This window comes from Sinohyriopsis cumingii, chromosome 4 (genome assembly GCF_028554795.1).
Source record: "Sinohyriopsis cumingii isolate HCF-2022 chromosome 4, ASM2855479v2, whole genome shotgun sequence".
Classification (NCBI taxonomy): domain Eukaryota; kingdom Metazoa; phylum Mollusca; class Bivalvia; order Unionida; family Unionidae; genus Sinohyriopsis; species Sinohyriopsis cumingii.
In genome coordinates this window covers 100,581,098-100,598,622 of record NC_142964.1, presented here as the reverse complement: position 1 = coordinate 100,598,622, position 17,525 = coordinate 100,581,098, and the positions used below count along the sequence as shown (strand labels likewise).

The 17,525-nt window shown below is 37.8% G+C and overlaps 1 protein-coding gene and 1 long non-coding RNA gene across 3 annotated transcripts in view; one reads left to right on the top strand and one right to left on the bottom strand.

Annotated features, from left to right (window-relative positions):
• The window catches only part of LOC149801771 (elongation factor 2-like), a 41,962-nt gene extending 36,526 nt beyond the window's left edge, over positions 1-5,436 (bottom strand). Inside the window, exons 1-3 of the mRNA XM_089956111.1 lie at positions 5,322-5,436; positions 4,647-4,861; positions 20-210 (exon numbers count right to left, since the gene is read on the bottom strand). Coding sequence (XP_089812237.1) covers positions 20-210; positions 4,647-4,861; positions 5,322-5,324 — 409 coding nt within the window. The 5' untranslated portion in view covers positions 5,325-5,436. The remainder of the gene's footprint in view (positions 1-19; positions 211-4,646; positions 4,862-5,321) is intronic.
• Positions 5,437-5,772: 336 nt separating this feature from the next.
• On the top strand, positions 5,773-6,837 carry LOC149801770 (uncharacterized). 2 transcript variants are annotated; one of them, XR_016420477.1, is made up of 2 exons: positions 5,773-6,100; positions 6,528-6,837. It is a non-coding gene; the product is annotated as an uncharacterized LOC149801770 (long non-coding RNA). The 2 variants fall into 2 exon arrangements; XR_016420478.1 differs by having other exon boundaries at positions 5,773-6,124.
• The last annotated feature ends 10,688 nt before the right edge of the window (positions 6,838-17,525 follow it).

Sequence of the window (17,525 nt, the reverse complement as noted above, 5' to 3'; positions counted from 1 at the left end):
CAAGCAAGAAAATACTGACCAGAAACGCAATCCACAACAACCAGAGCTCCATCAGTTACACGCAAAGCAGCAGTTACTTCAGAAGAGAAGTCAACATGCCCAGGTGAGTCAATCAAGTTGATCAAAAAGTGGGTGTTCCCTTCAGGATCCCTGTCTTGCTTGATGTATTGCAGATCTTCCTTATTCAGTTCATAGTAAAGGGAAATGGCTCTGTGGGTACAGTGAAAAAGTGCATTAGTACAGAAGTAAACAATTTTCTTTAATAAAAATAAATCTACAAGTCATTTACAGGGGAAGAGGCTAAAATGGGCAAAAAGTTACCTCGCCAACACCTGCCCAAAACCCAAATGCAATATCAGTAAGACAATGTTATTTCAAGATTACTCAATTCTTAGGATCCATATTTTGATGCATATATGCATCACTGATCCAATTATGAAAAGCTTCATGGGAGAAAGATGCCCAGGGTTGGGTTAATTTTCTCAAGTGGTAAAAAGAAAATAAAAAAATTCTAGAATGCATATTTCCATTAGCATCATTTGTACAAACTTGAAACCCTTTACACATGAATACTTTGCAAATTCTTCAGAATGGTTTTTCAAAAGACTCTGAAAGGTTGTTTTTAGCAAGTTAAGATACTTGTTGGCAAATCAATAATTTATATAAATCTGAAGGCCTTTCATGATTAAAGTTTTTGTCAAATTTTGCCACTCAGTGATGGAAAAGTTAATTTTTAAGGTGTTTTCTTCCTCCTTTCAGGTTTTAGTAATGCTGACTATCTGACAACTGATCAGCATAATGTGAACCAATATGAAATCCATGAGTGCCAGAATTCTTTGTCAAATCTGATAAATCTGTCTGGGTGCCAAGCTGAACTTGTTTTTAAGTTTTCAATTTTTATTAACAGTGTCCATGATGGAATTTGAAGACCTCTTTTTCTTTTTAAAATAGAAATTTTAAGTAGCAATTGTGAATAGATGATGCACACAGACTATACCATCAGGTTACTCAAACATAAGATAGAAAGAAAAAAAAAAACCAAAATCTGCAACAACAAAAAAAAAACATTAAAAAAGTGCTGGGTTTAAATACAAATTTATTTCTTGCCAAACATCATCCTTTTTTTTTAAATTAAGAACAAGGGGGGTAATTGTAATTATTTAAGGATAAGTATTGTCCTCCAACTTGGATCAGAGGTCTCATTAGTATTTTGAAACGAGGAGTCCAGGACTCTTATTTTGGAATAAATAGGAGTCCCACCACCAAAAGTTGCAGTCCCCATAAGCATATTAGACGTACATGAAGTGGCTAATGTCAAGATGAGAAGGAACAGTTGTCATAAAGTTAAATTTTCCAAATTCTGTATACCACTGACAAATAACTTGTTTGTCCATCAGATACAAATTTCAATTAAAGGAAAATCCTTATTGCACCCACTAAGCCAGGCATCAAACTTTCTTGCGCTTGATAACTGTTCCATCGAACTACCAGTTCTAGTAACTTCAGCACTCTTTTGAACTTTTTGACAAATTCATCAATCTGCATTTAATCCCAAAATATTTATCCAATGGCATTTTGACCGAGTCTCCATGTGTTTTGATTTCGAGGTCATATGCACTGCTTATTCTGCTACACTAGGAAACGAACACAATATTAAAGGTAAATTTGTTCATTGATGTATGCTTATAATGACTACATGTACATCTCTACCTTTCTGCCTCAAATTCAGTCATTGTAAAAATTATCAGCACATTTTCCCACCACTCAGCAGCTAGTCAGGGTCTTTGAACTTGTCACCCAGCTAGTACATCATGTCCTTCTGATGTACTCTTAAAATGACGCGTACATCTGAGGGCCTTTCAGCCACTGAATTTTGACACATTTTCAAAATAAGCAGGTGGTTGAAGCAGGAGTGGCAAGCTTTTGAATTTGCCACCCAGATATTGCACATGTATGGAGGACGCCTGAGTGATTAACTGTGTCAGATAGAGTTTGTGTCCAAATACGCGTTATCAGGAGTTTCCGAGACCCATGTTAGATACAGACAGAAAGGACAGTATAGCATGGAGGAGGGGACTGGGCAACAAAAGCAGGTATTGCATAACTGAAATCATTTTACTACATTCCCCACATGCAGCATTGTATTACCCACTACTACCACCTTGCTAAATTGTAAAAAGCAGATATCCCAAGATAAATGTCAAAGTGCTTTAAGGCACCTCAACACAATTCTGGTTATATGGTGCAAAGTAAAAGTATGTGGGTTTTTTTTGGCATAATGTTGACAATCATTTTTGTATGGAGACTTTGCACACGTGTTGGGTCACTTAGTTGTCAGCAATGAAATTTTATGGAATGTAGGCCAAAACAAGTTTAAAGGTGAAATTGGTGGAGACGACTATTGCCTCCACCCCCTTACCCCAATGTGTAAATGCCTATGGGACGTGCCATTTTCCCAAGACATGCCTTATCTGCCCCCATTTTCATATTCTGGTCAGTTGTGGCTAAACTGCATTAATAGCTAAATGCTATATTTCAGGACACAAGCACAAGGCATGTGCGACTAATAGTTGATCCCTATCATTGCATTCATCTTGTGAAAAGGGCTGCCCTTTCGACATGCTTCAAAGAAATCATGTACTACAATGTGTATATAAGCACCAGCAATTTACTGACAAATAAATGATGCCATATTCTGTTGCAACTTGCGATGCCAAAGACTCCATTTTAACAGTTTAAATCTGCAGTCACAAGTTACTGTACATGCAGCAACTATTTTTACGTTTTATATCCCAAAATATTTCCTAAGGTTCAACTCTTAAGACAGTTAACACAGTTAAGTAAATAAAAGATTTACTTTGAATTAGTTTTTTGGGGGCATATATATGGTGTTGTATATAGGGTTTTATTCCTTAATTTAAAGTTTACATATAAGGCAAATAAATGCCCCGTGTTACTGGCCAAGTTTCTTTGGTGAAAATGGAGACATGATTATCTTTGCAGAGAAAATTACACAGCATTCACTGTGATCATTCACACGACTGAAAATAACTGGCAACATTTTTTAATTTAAATTTACAATAGTACTGTTGTAGGGGTAAAAAAAAACTTTGTTGTGTGATAATAATCATTTTGTCATAGCAGCATTCATAAGTGATAAAATAGAATATGGGATGTGTGGTTGGCATATGTCTATTTATGCATGGGATTTTTTTGGTGAGAAATAATAACTGACAATGTAATAATCGAGAATTCTCTGCCAAAAATTGGGATATATCATGAGATCAGGAGGTGGGTGTGGAAATACTTCCCCAATAATTGGGAGGTTTTTCTATCAGCTTGTGGAGTTTCAGTCAAGGCTTGCAAGTTTATTCAATTCATCAGCCTAGGCATGTGTCAAGGCTTGCAAGTTTATTCAATTCATCAGCCTAGGTATGTGTCTCCAACAAATTTTCTTTGCACGCCGACCAGGAAGAGATTGTCTAGCTTTCTCACATGACCCCACTGACAAGAGTCCAAGTCTTTAACTCGCACAGAAAATTCAGATGGCAGCAGTCGGTAAAGATGAGTGCTTCAGATCACTCTGCCATCCTGGGCCCCCAAGGAGGGTATAGTCCGCAAGGTTGAGAATGGTGGAACATGTGGATTTGTCAATTAGGTCTGGTGCCCCGAGTGGCCGAGTGGTCTAAAACGCTCACCGTTCCAGATCACTGCCATCTCACCTCTGCCTGCGTGGGTTCGAGTCCAAGGCTCGGCTAGCGTGGGTACGTGGGAAAGCCTGCCAGTAGCTTCTCGTGGGTCGGTGGTTCTTCCCTGGGTTTTCCAGGGTTCTTCCTCCACCAGTTATACTGGCCGCCATGTATAGCCTATCTAGCGCTGAAAAATGGCGTTAAACCCTACAACAACAACAATTAGGTCCTGCAGCACTAGCTTACTCTGTAGACTTTTCCATGGTGTGCAGAGCGTCTGGATTTCTCAATCTTGTCTTGAAACTGTTTCACTTCTAATAAATGGAAGACTGAAAATTCTGCAAGGTACAAGTGGGTGGTGATTGATCCATATGTGCAACCACAGGGGCTCGTTACAAAGAAAATCAAGGGACGTGGGTTCTAACCTGTAATAATATAACACAAGGGAAGATTTCACCATTGACCGAAAGGTAAGATCCGAACAAACTCGAGTGCACAATTCCGCGGTCAATGGTGAAATCCAAGACTGTCCGAATGCAAAAATCGCGCTGTGAGTTGGGATAATGTCCATACGTCAAGATCGGCGAACAATTATTGCATTTTCTCACATCACAAACTGAACGAAGTGTGTAGAACTGTTTTGAAAATTGAACTATTCTTGATTACGACTGGCCTAAGTTGGAAATTAGCAGACGCAATTAGGATAAACTAGCAGTGTTGGAACTGCCGAGGGGTGCGGACCGGTGTCTTCCCTTGTGTTATATTATTACAGGTTAGAACCCCCATCCCTTGATTTTCTTTGTAACGAGCCCCTGTGTGTGCAACCACAAGTCACACTGGGTAAAGAAGTGGTAATAATGAACATACAAAATGTATTTTGAATGTTTAAAAAACATTACTACATCAAACATATTTTTAAAGAATATCAGAGAAAGTTTACACTCCCTAAATACTTACGTAGACTTGATGGTAATGCAGCGCTCCTGTTCATCCTTGCGGGTATCAGTGAACCTAGTTTCACCTGCCTTGGCTGCAGCAATGATACCTGCTTTGCCCACAAGAGAATCTGTAAGAGTAGATTTTCCGTGATCCACATGTGCTATCACGGACATGTTGCGGATGTTGAGCTTATTGTCCATGATAGTACGGATCTCGTCTGTTGTAAAGTTCACCTGGAAAGACAAAAAGTTGAGTATTTCAAACAGTGAGCAGTAAGTAATACTACAAACATCCCTTGGCAAGATCATGAAAATGCACATGAGCAAAAAGCTTTGACAGCAGGCTTAAATATCAGATGCATCATACTTATGGCCACTTGATGGATTGGTTCCCTCGAACCACATATATTAAATCATAGTTCATTAAAAAAAAACAAAAAAAAAAACTCATTCAACTTTTAAGACTTTCCTAACGTAAACATTTTACAAAAACCGTAGAGAAATATTAATTGTAGTCGATCCACTGCGATCCCAATTTCCAACTGATGACGTAATATGGTGGTTGTATACATTTAACAAAAACAGCCATAAAAAGCGACCATTCATGTAAAATACATCCATGAAACTTTTATACCAAACACTTTGATAATCGTTCATTGATTTAGTCTATTTAAAAATCCTGGATGAACTTTACCATCTTGGATTGAGTCTTTTAGGACACGGCTGTATTTTGGTTGTCCTTTATGGCGGACTCAATATAGGAAAGGACCGGCTTCTACGTCACGTGCAGGAATGTTGCGAAATGAGCTAGACTGGTGTACAAATATATAATAAATCTAAAACATTCGAGAATTTACTCAAATGCTGTAGACCCGACAAGAAATGAAACGTGTGCAAATAATCAATGTATATCATTTAAAGCATATTTCGCTTAAGTTATATAATTTAAATACCAGAATTATTTTTTTAGATTTACATAACTTCTCAAATTTTTAAATGAGAATAACAGTCTATAAGATTGTCATTCAGACCACTTCGGCTATTTCTGCCAAAAAATATATGAGTGCAGACTGGTACCCTTGCCAGCCATACTCTTAGCACAGGAGGCCATTAGCTCACCTTTGAACACCTATGGAGTGTGTGTGTGTGTCTGTGTGTGTGATTTGGATTTTTAACGTAGCTTTGAAAAAAATTGAGTCATATCGCTACGATGTCTGCAGTGTGACAATTTATAGTCATGTCTAGCACTGGGGCATCATGCCGCAGACTTCTAGCACGATGTCCCCACCCAGTCACATTATCCTGACACCAGGCCGACCAGTCCTAACGCCAACCTCTTAATGCTTAACGCCAAGCGAGGCAGCTGTTAGTACCATTCTGAGGTATATTACTGGACAAAAAATGTCTTGGAACGGAACGCACAGAACAGTGACGTCAAAACTGCTTCTTACCAGGAATACATCTCCCATTTTTGTAAGCATCTATGGAGGACTCGCGGTACTAATTTAGTTCCCATAGTAAACCTACACAAACACCATGATATTAAATAACTTAAAATGTTTGAATGCTCATCATCAAACCTATATTTATAAGCATAGGTAAAACCTGGATGTCAGCTTTTGTGTTAAGGAAAGGATATGAGCCGCGGCATTTTCTGGACCTGCGTGTGTTTGAAACATATGCTTTCAATTCCGCACCAATGAGTCAGGTGCTAATTTTAGTAATGACTGTTAAAAGACTCCAATTCCATCAATAAAACAATGTCTCTATTTTTGTTTCACTTTGAACTGGATAAATTCTCAAAAGATTCTTTTTCGTAAAACATAACATACATTATTAACAAATCCTGGTCAGCCAAACCCATATATACTCTATTTTTTTGTAATTTTTTTTTTTGCAGGCTGGTTCCCATTTTCCCATGGGTCCAGAAGTGTTGACACCGAAGCCTGAAGTTTACAAGTTATGCTACTTATATAATAAGCATGGAAAATCTGAGTGGGACGTCAACACCATGGCAAGATTTTAATCAGAAAAGACCAGCAAAAATAAAATACCCATGCTAAACGAACGAGATAATATTTAATGAAGATGACATTTGTTTAAAAAATTCACCGCCACCACCTCCTAAAATAACAAAAACGTCTCAATCTTGCAAAGGAGTACATGCACCTAACAGATTAAGACACGGTAAATAAATAACTGAACTTTGATATCATTTCGATATTTTTAAATCCGATATTTATCCAAAAGATGGATTTTGCCAGAATGTCTTTCACAGCATCCCTTTTGGCCACCACGCTGGCATACATGACACGTGTCGAACATGTGATTAGAGGATCATAAATATAATTATATGTAATATTAAAAATAATTTTTGTGACAAATACATGTCCCCTCCCCCCCCAAGTGGGGATGGGTCGGGTTATTTTTTGTGATGAAAAATTAAATCGTACTGCTAATGTCATTAAATTCGTAAAAAGATTACTCGGGAATCTCCATACGTTCCATGCTGAAGGAACTATCGAAGTACCGATACAGTGAAAAATACCTTAACGCGTACCACATGAAAAAATACCACGATAAACCGATATAACAGTAATATCGTGCATTTCCAGTATCAACTGAAGTAACTCAGCATGCACAAACTTAAGGTTCAAATTTTTAAAAGGTGTTACAGTTTAAACCAACTTTTGTTAAGAATTTGAAATGTATAACTGGTCAAATATACAGGAATCCTATGGTTGTCTATGACCTATTAAAACTGCTTCTTATATCACAATATTACTCGTGCAGCTCTGCGAATGTTCAGACATGCCATTAGTGTCAAGCGCTCAGTTCAATGGCTTGGGCATTGCTTCCTGTTAAAATATGTACCTCGTCTTTATAGAACTACTGTTAAATATACCGACAAAAAAAGGTGGAAACAAATATCACCCAATATACTGGTCGTTTCTAGACCCTCATAGTGAAGAGTAGCGGAATTTGGTACTACTTTGCAGTAAAACATAAAGAATCATATACTTATTTACTCTGGGCATACTTTTGAAAGAAAAATGGATTTTTATAGGGTGAACAACAAAAAAAAACAACAACCACATGACATATAGCCTCCCAACTGGCGGTAAAGTACCAGATTTTGGGATATCCTTGGATCTGTGCTTTGGACAAACATGCATCATAGCATGGGGATTTAAGTTGGATTTTGTAGCCTTGTATAAGAACAACAACAACATCAACAAAGATGGATTTGTTCGATGTGTCTTTGAATTCAATTTAGTTAAATTTATACCGAAAACGTAGGTGCCGTTATGTGCTGTTTGAGTAGGGATGGTAATAAACACAGGCACCCACACACGCACGCATACGGCAGCAGAGAGGGTCAACCCTCCTCAATAAATCCGAGCAAAGAAGTCTACACGGCTTACCTTAACGGAGGAAAGTTTCATTTTGAAAAATAAAGCTTTCAAGAGGGAAGGCTCCGTTGGAAGGGGCCGGGCATAAAAGTCTATACGGGTTACCTTAACGGACAGGTTGTACCCTCGTTGCTGCTGTCAATTAAAATAAAATTATATCAGATAATGCCCCCAGCGTTTGAATCTCACGCAACTAAATTAGCTCGAGAACGACTAGAAGCAATTAAGGAATATATTCCCTTGAGAAATTCTGTTAAAGAAAAACTACAAGCGCGTCAAGAATCCCAAGGTGAATTTGTAGAAGGCGCAGAACAGTTATTTAGGCGCTACTGAAAGTCTACTTGTGCGATTACGACAAACCGCCGAACAAACTGAAAAAATAGCGGCGAGAGCTAAACAAACAAAAAAGATTTTAAGCAGCAGGGAGGGCGAACAACCTCTAATTGGTTCACCTGTATTTTCGCAAAATACGACTTCCTGGGGGATCGCAAAAATCGTTAAAAAAATGCGATATTCAGCGTAAAACAACTCCGTCAACGACAAATTGGTTTACTTATTATCGCTGATGGCTTTTTTTCTTCGATGCAACTTAAGAAAAAATGCGCAATCGTCGGTGACGCGTCTAGAGCGTCGCCCTACCTGCTGCTCAATTAAAAACTTTTATCAAGACCAACTCGATATTTTAGCACGACTAAAGAAATTTTTAAATTTATTTATGTCCATATCGCCGCTACACCAGGTCTGATGAATATTTCGTAACGTGTGAGTATCAACTCCGTTAAAGACAGTAAGAATATTACAGTTATCCCTGATCACTTTAGGGATCTGTGTATACCGCTGGGTTACATAAATTACATCTGTGTTTTTGTGTCTACCTCTGGAAAATATCCTGGCAGAATTGAATTGTTTATCCAACATTACGTCATCGTAAACAACTAAATTGTTAATTGACCCGTCAATATCATCGATACTCGGTGCTTCATTAATGTCAGTTATAAATTCAACAACATCATCTCCGTTTTCATTTATCAATTTTACGCTTTCATTAAAATCTTTTATTACATCATAACAACGCTGATCATCTACAGATGGAGCTACCAAATACAACTAATCCCACTTCATCCATTTCAGTATTAAATTAAGTAACAACTGCGTCTTACCACTTCCAGATGGACCTATAATAATCATACGAACAGAATTTGGTAGCGCTGCATGATACTTAACTGGTTCTCGTTTCCTTGCTGCAGAAAAGTCAGTGATTTCCATATAGAAAATATATAAAAAGAATATGGATTTATATTGTGTGAAATGCAGGGCGCGCATGCCAACAAGTGATCTAACAACCATTACAACAAAAAAATAATAGATCTGCGGTTACGGGCAAGTGTGAGCGATGCGGTACAAATAAATTTAAATTTATCTCTACTGGCAAGTCAGGTGAAAAACCAAAGCCAAAACCAAAGCCAAAAAACAAAACCAAAGCCAAAGTGAAAACCAAAGTCAAAGTCAAAGTCAAAATCAAGTAAAAAAAAAAAAAAAAAGCAAAACTACCCGGGACTCCGTGGGCTAAATACGCAGCAGAAAAACATCTTCCAGGATATAGTTACTGCGGCCCTGGAACCCGACTTGATATCAGACTTGATGACCAAGATCAACCAAAACCAGGTGAGTATCCGATAAACGCTATTGATAAAGCGTGTCATGCTCATGATGTAGCTTATAAAAGTAAAAATCTACAAGATAGGCATCTCGCGGATGTGAAATTAATTCACGCGTTAAATTCCATCACTGATAAATCTCTCAAGGAAAAATTAGCTAGTTGGTTAATAAAATCCGCAATGAAAGGTAAATTAGCGTTAGGTACTGGTAATTAATTATAAATGGAGTCGATTTATTATTCCCCAAAAGGATATTGGAGGGGTAGCGCAGCAATTAGTAAACTCGCTGAAGCAGCAAAAGTTACGCGTGATACTGCTAAAAATTGGTTATCCAAACAGGCAATATGGCAAATTTACCTACCACCGCCTAAACAAATTCACTTTGCACATTTTGATGTTAGTGTTCCTAATGAAGTTCAGCAGGTTGACATATTATTTCTGCCACGTGATACCATTAAAATCCGAAGACGTCAAATAACATATAAATACGCGTTAACTGTAGTTGATGTTGCAAATAGATACAAAGATGCAGAACCGTTAACGACTAAAACAGCATCTGAGGTTGCTTCTGCTTTTGAACGTATTTATGAACGAGGTGGTCTACGATGGCCACAGTTGTTACAAGCTGATTCTGGCAAGGAATTTTAGGGTGCAGTATCATCGCTGATGAAACAACATAACGTCATCGTCAGACGAGGACATACTGCAATTCATCGTGATCAGGAAATTGTTGAGCGATTTAATCGAACACTTGCTGAGCGGTTATTTGGATATCAATACGCGAAGGAATTAATTCAGGACAAGAGATCACGCGAATGGGTTGCAAGATTACCAAGCGTGATAGCTGCATTAAATAATGAAATTACTCGAACAACCAACATGAAACCTATTAACGCAATTACAAAAAAATATACCACAACGACGTGATTTTTGAGCACAACCATTACTGGGTGATGTCACTGTGAGATATTTATATGATCCAGGTGAACCTGAAAAGGGTAAAAAAAAAAGAGCGACTGATCCTATTTGGAGTATTACCACACAAAAGATATCTAACATAACTAGATCTACTGGTAGACCAGCAATTTATAGACTGGATTCAACTGCTTCTCAACGTGGATTCACACGTGAACAATTACAAGTAATTCCCGAGGACACACAATTACCGCCCAAATCACTTAACTAGCGCCTCTACGCCGATTACACTCAAGACAGGTCAGCATCACATTCTCTCGTGTATGACCAAGACGATTATCTTTTCTATCTACGGCCAATTGTCTTGGATTATTACTCGAATACTGCCACAACATTATACAATTACAGCTCACACAGTAATTATTCTGCTGTTGCTTCAGTGTCATGATAAATTCAACATTAAGGTCAAATTCTCGATTATTTTTTTGTCACTCTGTTTGTAACCAGCTAATTTTTTTCTGATTATATCACTGTTGTTTTCATTATTAATTTCATCAGCCATTGACTCACCCAAGACAATTCTCCGCAGCTGAGATATTCTTCTGAATCTGGACACAGCTAAGTAAACTAAGTTTGACCACTCGATTCGATCATCAATGATCCAAACAACTGTATCAGAGATAGTCAGTCCTCGAGATGAATGTATCGTCATTGCGTATCCTAGCGTCCACCGGGATTTATCGGCGCGCAGTGCATCTTCAACAACATTGATATCAACTGCAACAACATCATTTAATACTAAATTCTTTTTCTCGGTCTGTCCTGGTATATCAACGTCAATATTCTGTAACCGCGTATTAGCTGGTCTATAACACAATGGCACTGGCAGTGTTGGAAACTTTTTCTTGTGTAATTGAAATAACTGTTGTTGAAGTGTGTCTCTGACTATCTTTCTACTTGCCACTATCAAATCGTTTGGTCTCCACGTTTTCCAAAAGTCGTTCAAGGAAGTTTCTGAAATCACCTTGCGCATAATTTCACATTGAATTTTATTCGGTTGTAGTCTGATTAATGTTTTAAATTCCTTTCATTAGTGACTACTTCTTAATAATCAACAAAATCTTTTAACCACAAATGTGGGGATGGTCCAACAAACGGAGGTGGCTGACCGTGATCGCCGCACATTATCACAGCTGTATTTTTTGTTAATAACCAATCGAGAAATGTTTTTAATGTTTCTAACGGTACCGTACATATTTCATCCCAAATTATAACTTTTGGAATATATTTCTCTCCCATTCGATCTGAAGTCCACACACCACCGCTGTATTTGAAAAAGCTGTGATAAGTACTAGAATTGACTCCTCGTTGTTTCATCTCCCTGGCAAGTCTGTGTGTTGGTGTTAGCACGATTATATCTGAATTCTGTCGAAATAATTCGATCACTCGAGTTGTCCTACCAGAGGCTCCCGCCCCGTTCAAATAAACGGTTTTGTGTCTGGATACTGGATCATACACAGATGGTGCATTCGACATTTCTGATAATTCTAATTTGCAATAGCTATCTTTAACCGCAACATCCGCGGATTCACAATAACAATGTAACATTTCTTTTTTTATTCTCCATGAACTCCATGATTCATCATTGCTTGTGAAACGAGCCAGTAATTCTGAATATTTTTTATCGATATAAAATGAATCCGTAGCAACTCTAAGTGCAGTGTCAGGAAATATATTTATCATCGATAGTAAATTTATAGAAACATAAGCGAGCATCGAAGATATTAATGTGTGTACTGAGGTGATTCTCCATTGATGTAACTAACAATTGTACCCAACCGTGTTCCGTCAGACAAGTAAGCGTCCTCCCGATTACAAAGTATATTTCTCGCAGTGGCATCATTAATTATAAAATCTAATTCAACATCATCCATAATCAATCGTGAGTGATGCCGTTTATGATTATATGCACCACCTTGAGTAAATTTACCGATTATTCTTCTACCGAGATCTTTTGCTGTTTTTTTACTGTTATTGAGTTTAATCTTAAGAATATTAGAAGCATCATTGACAATGACATCCGCGGGTAGGTCCGGATATTCCTGTGCATACTCTTCGATGACTTCATCGAGACTGATACGCTCCGGTGTTGGTAACCAAACCGAAGTCTGTTTTCGGTACGATATAATTGCTTCACTGACCGTCAACGATATCAATATTTTACTGTCAAGCATATATCGTAATAACTCTATTGGCGCCCAACGCTTCTCCGAAAAATGTCTGCCAAACCAAACATAACAAATCGGATGAAGATTCATAGTAAATTCAAACGACGTTACACGAGCAAATCCTGTCAGATCAAAATCGGGTAATGGACCATTAATTGATACTCTTACCATGTCATGACAAGGATGACCAAATCTTTTAAAATATCCGGCGCACTCGCCCATCCCAAGAAAACTTCCGGGATAACACGCGGTCATGTCCACGGAAATCATCTCGCAGATATTATACTCGGTGTTCCACAAACCGCCATGACAGTATTCGATACAACTATCCTGGACATCTTCAAGGAACTCAGCGTGTGTTGGTCTCCATGAATTTCTCTCTCTCTCTCGCGGCGTGAGCAGCAACTGACGGAACTGTAAAACAATTAGTTAATAACTGCTCAGTATTTTCTGTGTATCTCTGTGCGAGTTTTCTCATTTCTTCGTGGTGAGATTCTTTACGATATAATTCAGCATTAGGTCTTACAAATTGATCATACTCGCCATCTTCGGAACTTTTAAACAACCATACTGACACAGGGTCGTTTTTGCTTATTCGGCTGATAGCATCAAATATTCCACTCCAAAAGCTCTCTGACGAGTAATATCTCATAACACGATTTCGTGGAAATATTGTTACTGCGGAGGTCCAAGCGTGAGCGTTATGGTCAATAATTTCAATTGGCGCTCCCTTTCCTTTATTCGCTGATTCATATAAAACCTCCCCCGTTAACGTTTTTACTACCATTGGAAATTTTAATTTTCTTGATAACTCAGCGACATCGTTTATTGACGCTCCTGTATCCTTAACCGGTTCAGCCTATTTGTTTATTTTTTCACGTCGCAGATCAGTTAAACCGTTTCCACGCTTCGCATTTGTAAAATGTTCTATTACTCGCTCGGCTACACAATTCAGCTTTGAAAATCTCATCGGGGTAAGAACATTAATGTTGGGTCTATCATTTAGCTGATAAATTCCGTAAATGACCGCGGTCACAGGATACGCTCGAGCATAATATGGTTTATCAATCCCATTCAGCATTCCTGGTTTGGAATCTTTACTTAACAGAGCGGTTTTTCCATTAGCAAGGACAGGGTCACGTTTGTCACGGATAATCCACGTATCGGAATCCGCCTGCACAATAAACTTTATTCTGAAATGATATTTTTGATTGAGGAAATCGATAATTGCATCACTCATTATAGCGTCCTTGACATCGTCGTCGTGTATAATTTTGAATGTGGACCACACGTGAGATGCTCCATCATTACGAAATTCGTCTTTGGCATCCCTGATAATATCAAACAGACCAGGCAGGGCTTGCCTCCGCGAATCAGGGGTTAGTCTGTCAAGATCAAATCTAGAAGCTTTCCGGGGCTTGATTGCAGATAATCTCTCAAACTCCTCCATATTATCTTTAAGACAAACATTTAAATAAGAAATATATATATATATATATATATATATATATATATATATATATATATATATATATATATATATATATATATATATATATATATATATATATATAATGCCTCAAACCAATCAGTGCAAGTGGCTCAAGGTAGGATCTGTAACTCCTTGTAACAAATCCTGCAGAAAGGAATTATGCGGAGAACATTTACAAAGTATTCGGAAGGGGGGGGGGTTCAGGACCAATACCGTGTCTGCAATGTGGTATTGGAGTCAGGGGTAAAACACAGTTATGCGCAAGTTGCGGGGGGGGGGAAGATACTGTGAACTTAAAAAGATATTATAACAAAAAAAATAGTAATGATGCGCTAAAATGTGAGCGCGATTATATAATTAAGTTCTCAGACAAATATAAATTAGACAAATAACATTATTATATAAAATGAACCAGGAATTTGTCCGACACCTATCATCAAGAATTACGAAGCGAATCGTAATGGTGATATTAGAAATTGTAGGTAAAAAAAAACAGTTGGTGCTGTTAGTAATACTGGTTATCTAAGGTTCAGAGCTGCGGGTAAGAAGAATTATCACTGTCATCGTTTCGTATTTGAGGTCTATCACGGAGAGATCGAAGACGGTCTTGTGATCGATCATATAGATAAAAATAAACTTAATAATAAATTATCCAATCTGAAAGGTGTCACGCCGAGCGAGAATTCTGCACGAGGAGAGACTGGTAAATTTGTAAAAATTCCTCGAGTTGTCAGATCTCTCAACATAAGGACCGGTGAAGAGAAAATATTTAAGTCAATGTACGCGGCTGACAAGTATTTTGATATTCACCCGATGTCAGTCCAACGTGTTGCAGAAAATATAATCAAATCAACTTTTTCATACAAATTTAATGGCTGGATTTTATTCCGTTATGTAGATACAGATAACGGAGATAACTCTGCAGCGACTGTGTAAAAGTCAATTATGAATTTCTCTCCCAGCGCAACCCACGTCATTAACTTTACAGGTAAACAATTCTCCGTGCTACTTAACACGGAAGGTGGCGCTATACAGTTTCGCATTTTGCATAAGGGTTAGGAATTTAAAGAAAAAGAATGTCCCCGGCTTTCCTCACTGGTTATACTGGCTATTTAAAAAAGACCTTATATATCTTAGGTATAATGCAAAGAACCTTTAATTCCCTTTATTTTGGTGTATGATTGATGGGTGTACTATGGGTTATAGAGTATACAGCTTGGCCTTACTTCAAATGTGCACCTTTCAAAAAAGTGCTAGCTCTACTTGGTCATTTTCACTTCCTGAACTTCAGAGGTCAATTGTATAAAAAAGAGCCGATAACTTTTTTTACATTTTATATATTTGGTAATTCATTCATTGCACTTTCAGAAGCTGGTATTGTCTAGTCTGGCAAAATTCATTTTCCCTATTTTAATAGCTGCTATGTATAGTGTACTTTAGACTAATTCAGGCTGATTTTTTAACACAAGGGAGCAGTCATTTTAGTTAGCAGTGTGCTTAAATCATGTAAAATTTCCAAAAGTACAATATCCAAAAGAAATATCATCTACATTACATTAATGTAGCATAGAGGTATGCAAACATTCTCTCCACTGTGCATGTTTTAAATGCGAACTACTTCACCTTACATACGTCACTCTCTCAAAAGTACATATTATCTGGTGAGCGCCACCGAAGCAAATATCTCCAATTACTTCCCTTGACAAAGTGGTAAGGTCGAAGTTGACAAAGTCAAGGATCGGCAGGTGTAATCGTTTATTTAGAATTTTTTTCAAAAACAATACACTTATTTTACTGAATTCGTTTGGTTTCTTGGTTCATCTGCAGTTTTTCCGCGATTATATTTAAGATAAGAAATACGAAAAAACACGCCCAACATATGAGCTATTTTTGAGTTTCCGAGCGTAGAATATAACCCCGTATATGTCTGTGTTTTCCTTGTACTACCCGTCAAACCTGCCAAAATGTTATGAGACAGGCTCTAAAGCACACAATTCTTACACTCCTTGTTGAGAAGTACAGTCAGTTATAGCAATGGCGCGTACAAAGCAAACAGTTTAGAAGTACTGGATCCCCCCACAGGACTATCTATACTGCCCACTACGGACTCCGAAGCTCAAAAAGGGTGAGAAGAATCATCACTTTACACAAAATAATTAACCAAACCAAACCGAAAATTATCAAGAAATGGAAAACAACATGGAAAAACGAGACATTGAAAACAAAATTCGTGCAACACGAGGCAATATGGCGACGAGAAAAGAAGTCAATTACCTTGAGAAATTCTTCAAGCTGGAAAGAGTAGTGATACATGATAAAAGCTACCTACAATGTAAATACAAGGAAGGAACGCAAGAAATAGACATGAGGCACATACAAAGGGAAAATATACCTTGTCTAACCACAGTAATGATAGCCATGAAAATAGCCCACCCGGAATGTATGGATAGAGTATACTCCATAAACCCTAATGGATACAAAGGCTACATAATAAGACCGAAAGGGAAGAAACCAATATTACCATATGGAGAAATGCAGATTGGGAAAGAAAAAGTGACAATAAAGGAACCAGAACCATTGCTAAGGGAGATTAAAAAACGAACAGGAGAATTACATGTTACAGACATCCCGCTGGAAATACCAATAGAAGCAATAGTCAAGCGTTTTGAGGAAAAATACAATATCCCGGTTAGCTCAGCAAGGAACAGAACGATAGAAACAACATCAATTTTAGACGGAACACGGATATTAGAGATAGAAATCAGTAACATGAAGAAAGTAAAGAGAGCCTTTTACATATTCGGATTCTTAGCAAAGACATGGTACAAAGGATGCATTTTTGACAGAACATGCAATAGATGTGGGAACACAGGTCACACACCATTTAAATGTACCCAGAACTCGGAAAATATAGGACCAATAATGACATCTACGAAAACAAGCAGCAGACAAATAGGAAATATGCAGCCACAACAACAACAACAACAAAGAACACAAGATGTGCAGCAGCAACAACAACAGCAGCAGGTACAAAAACAGGAAATACCGAAACAAGCAGGAAAAAAGATAGAACAAATACAACAACAAAGAGATGAGCAGAAGCAGCAACAACAACAAGAGCGTTTACAAGAACAAGGACAACAAAAACAAAAACAAGAACAGGAAATACAGAAACAAGCAGGAGAAAAGCAA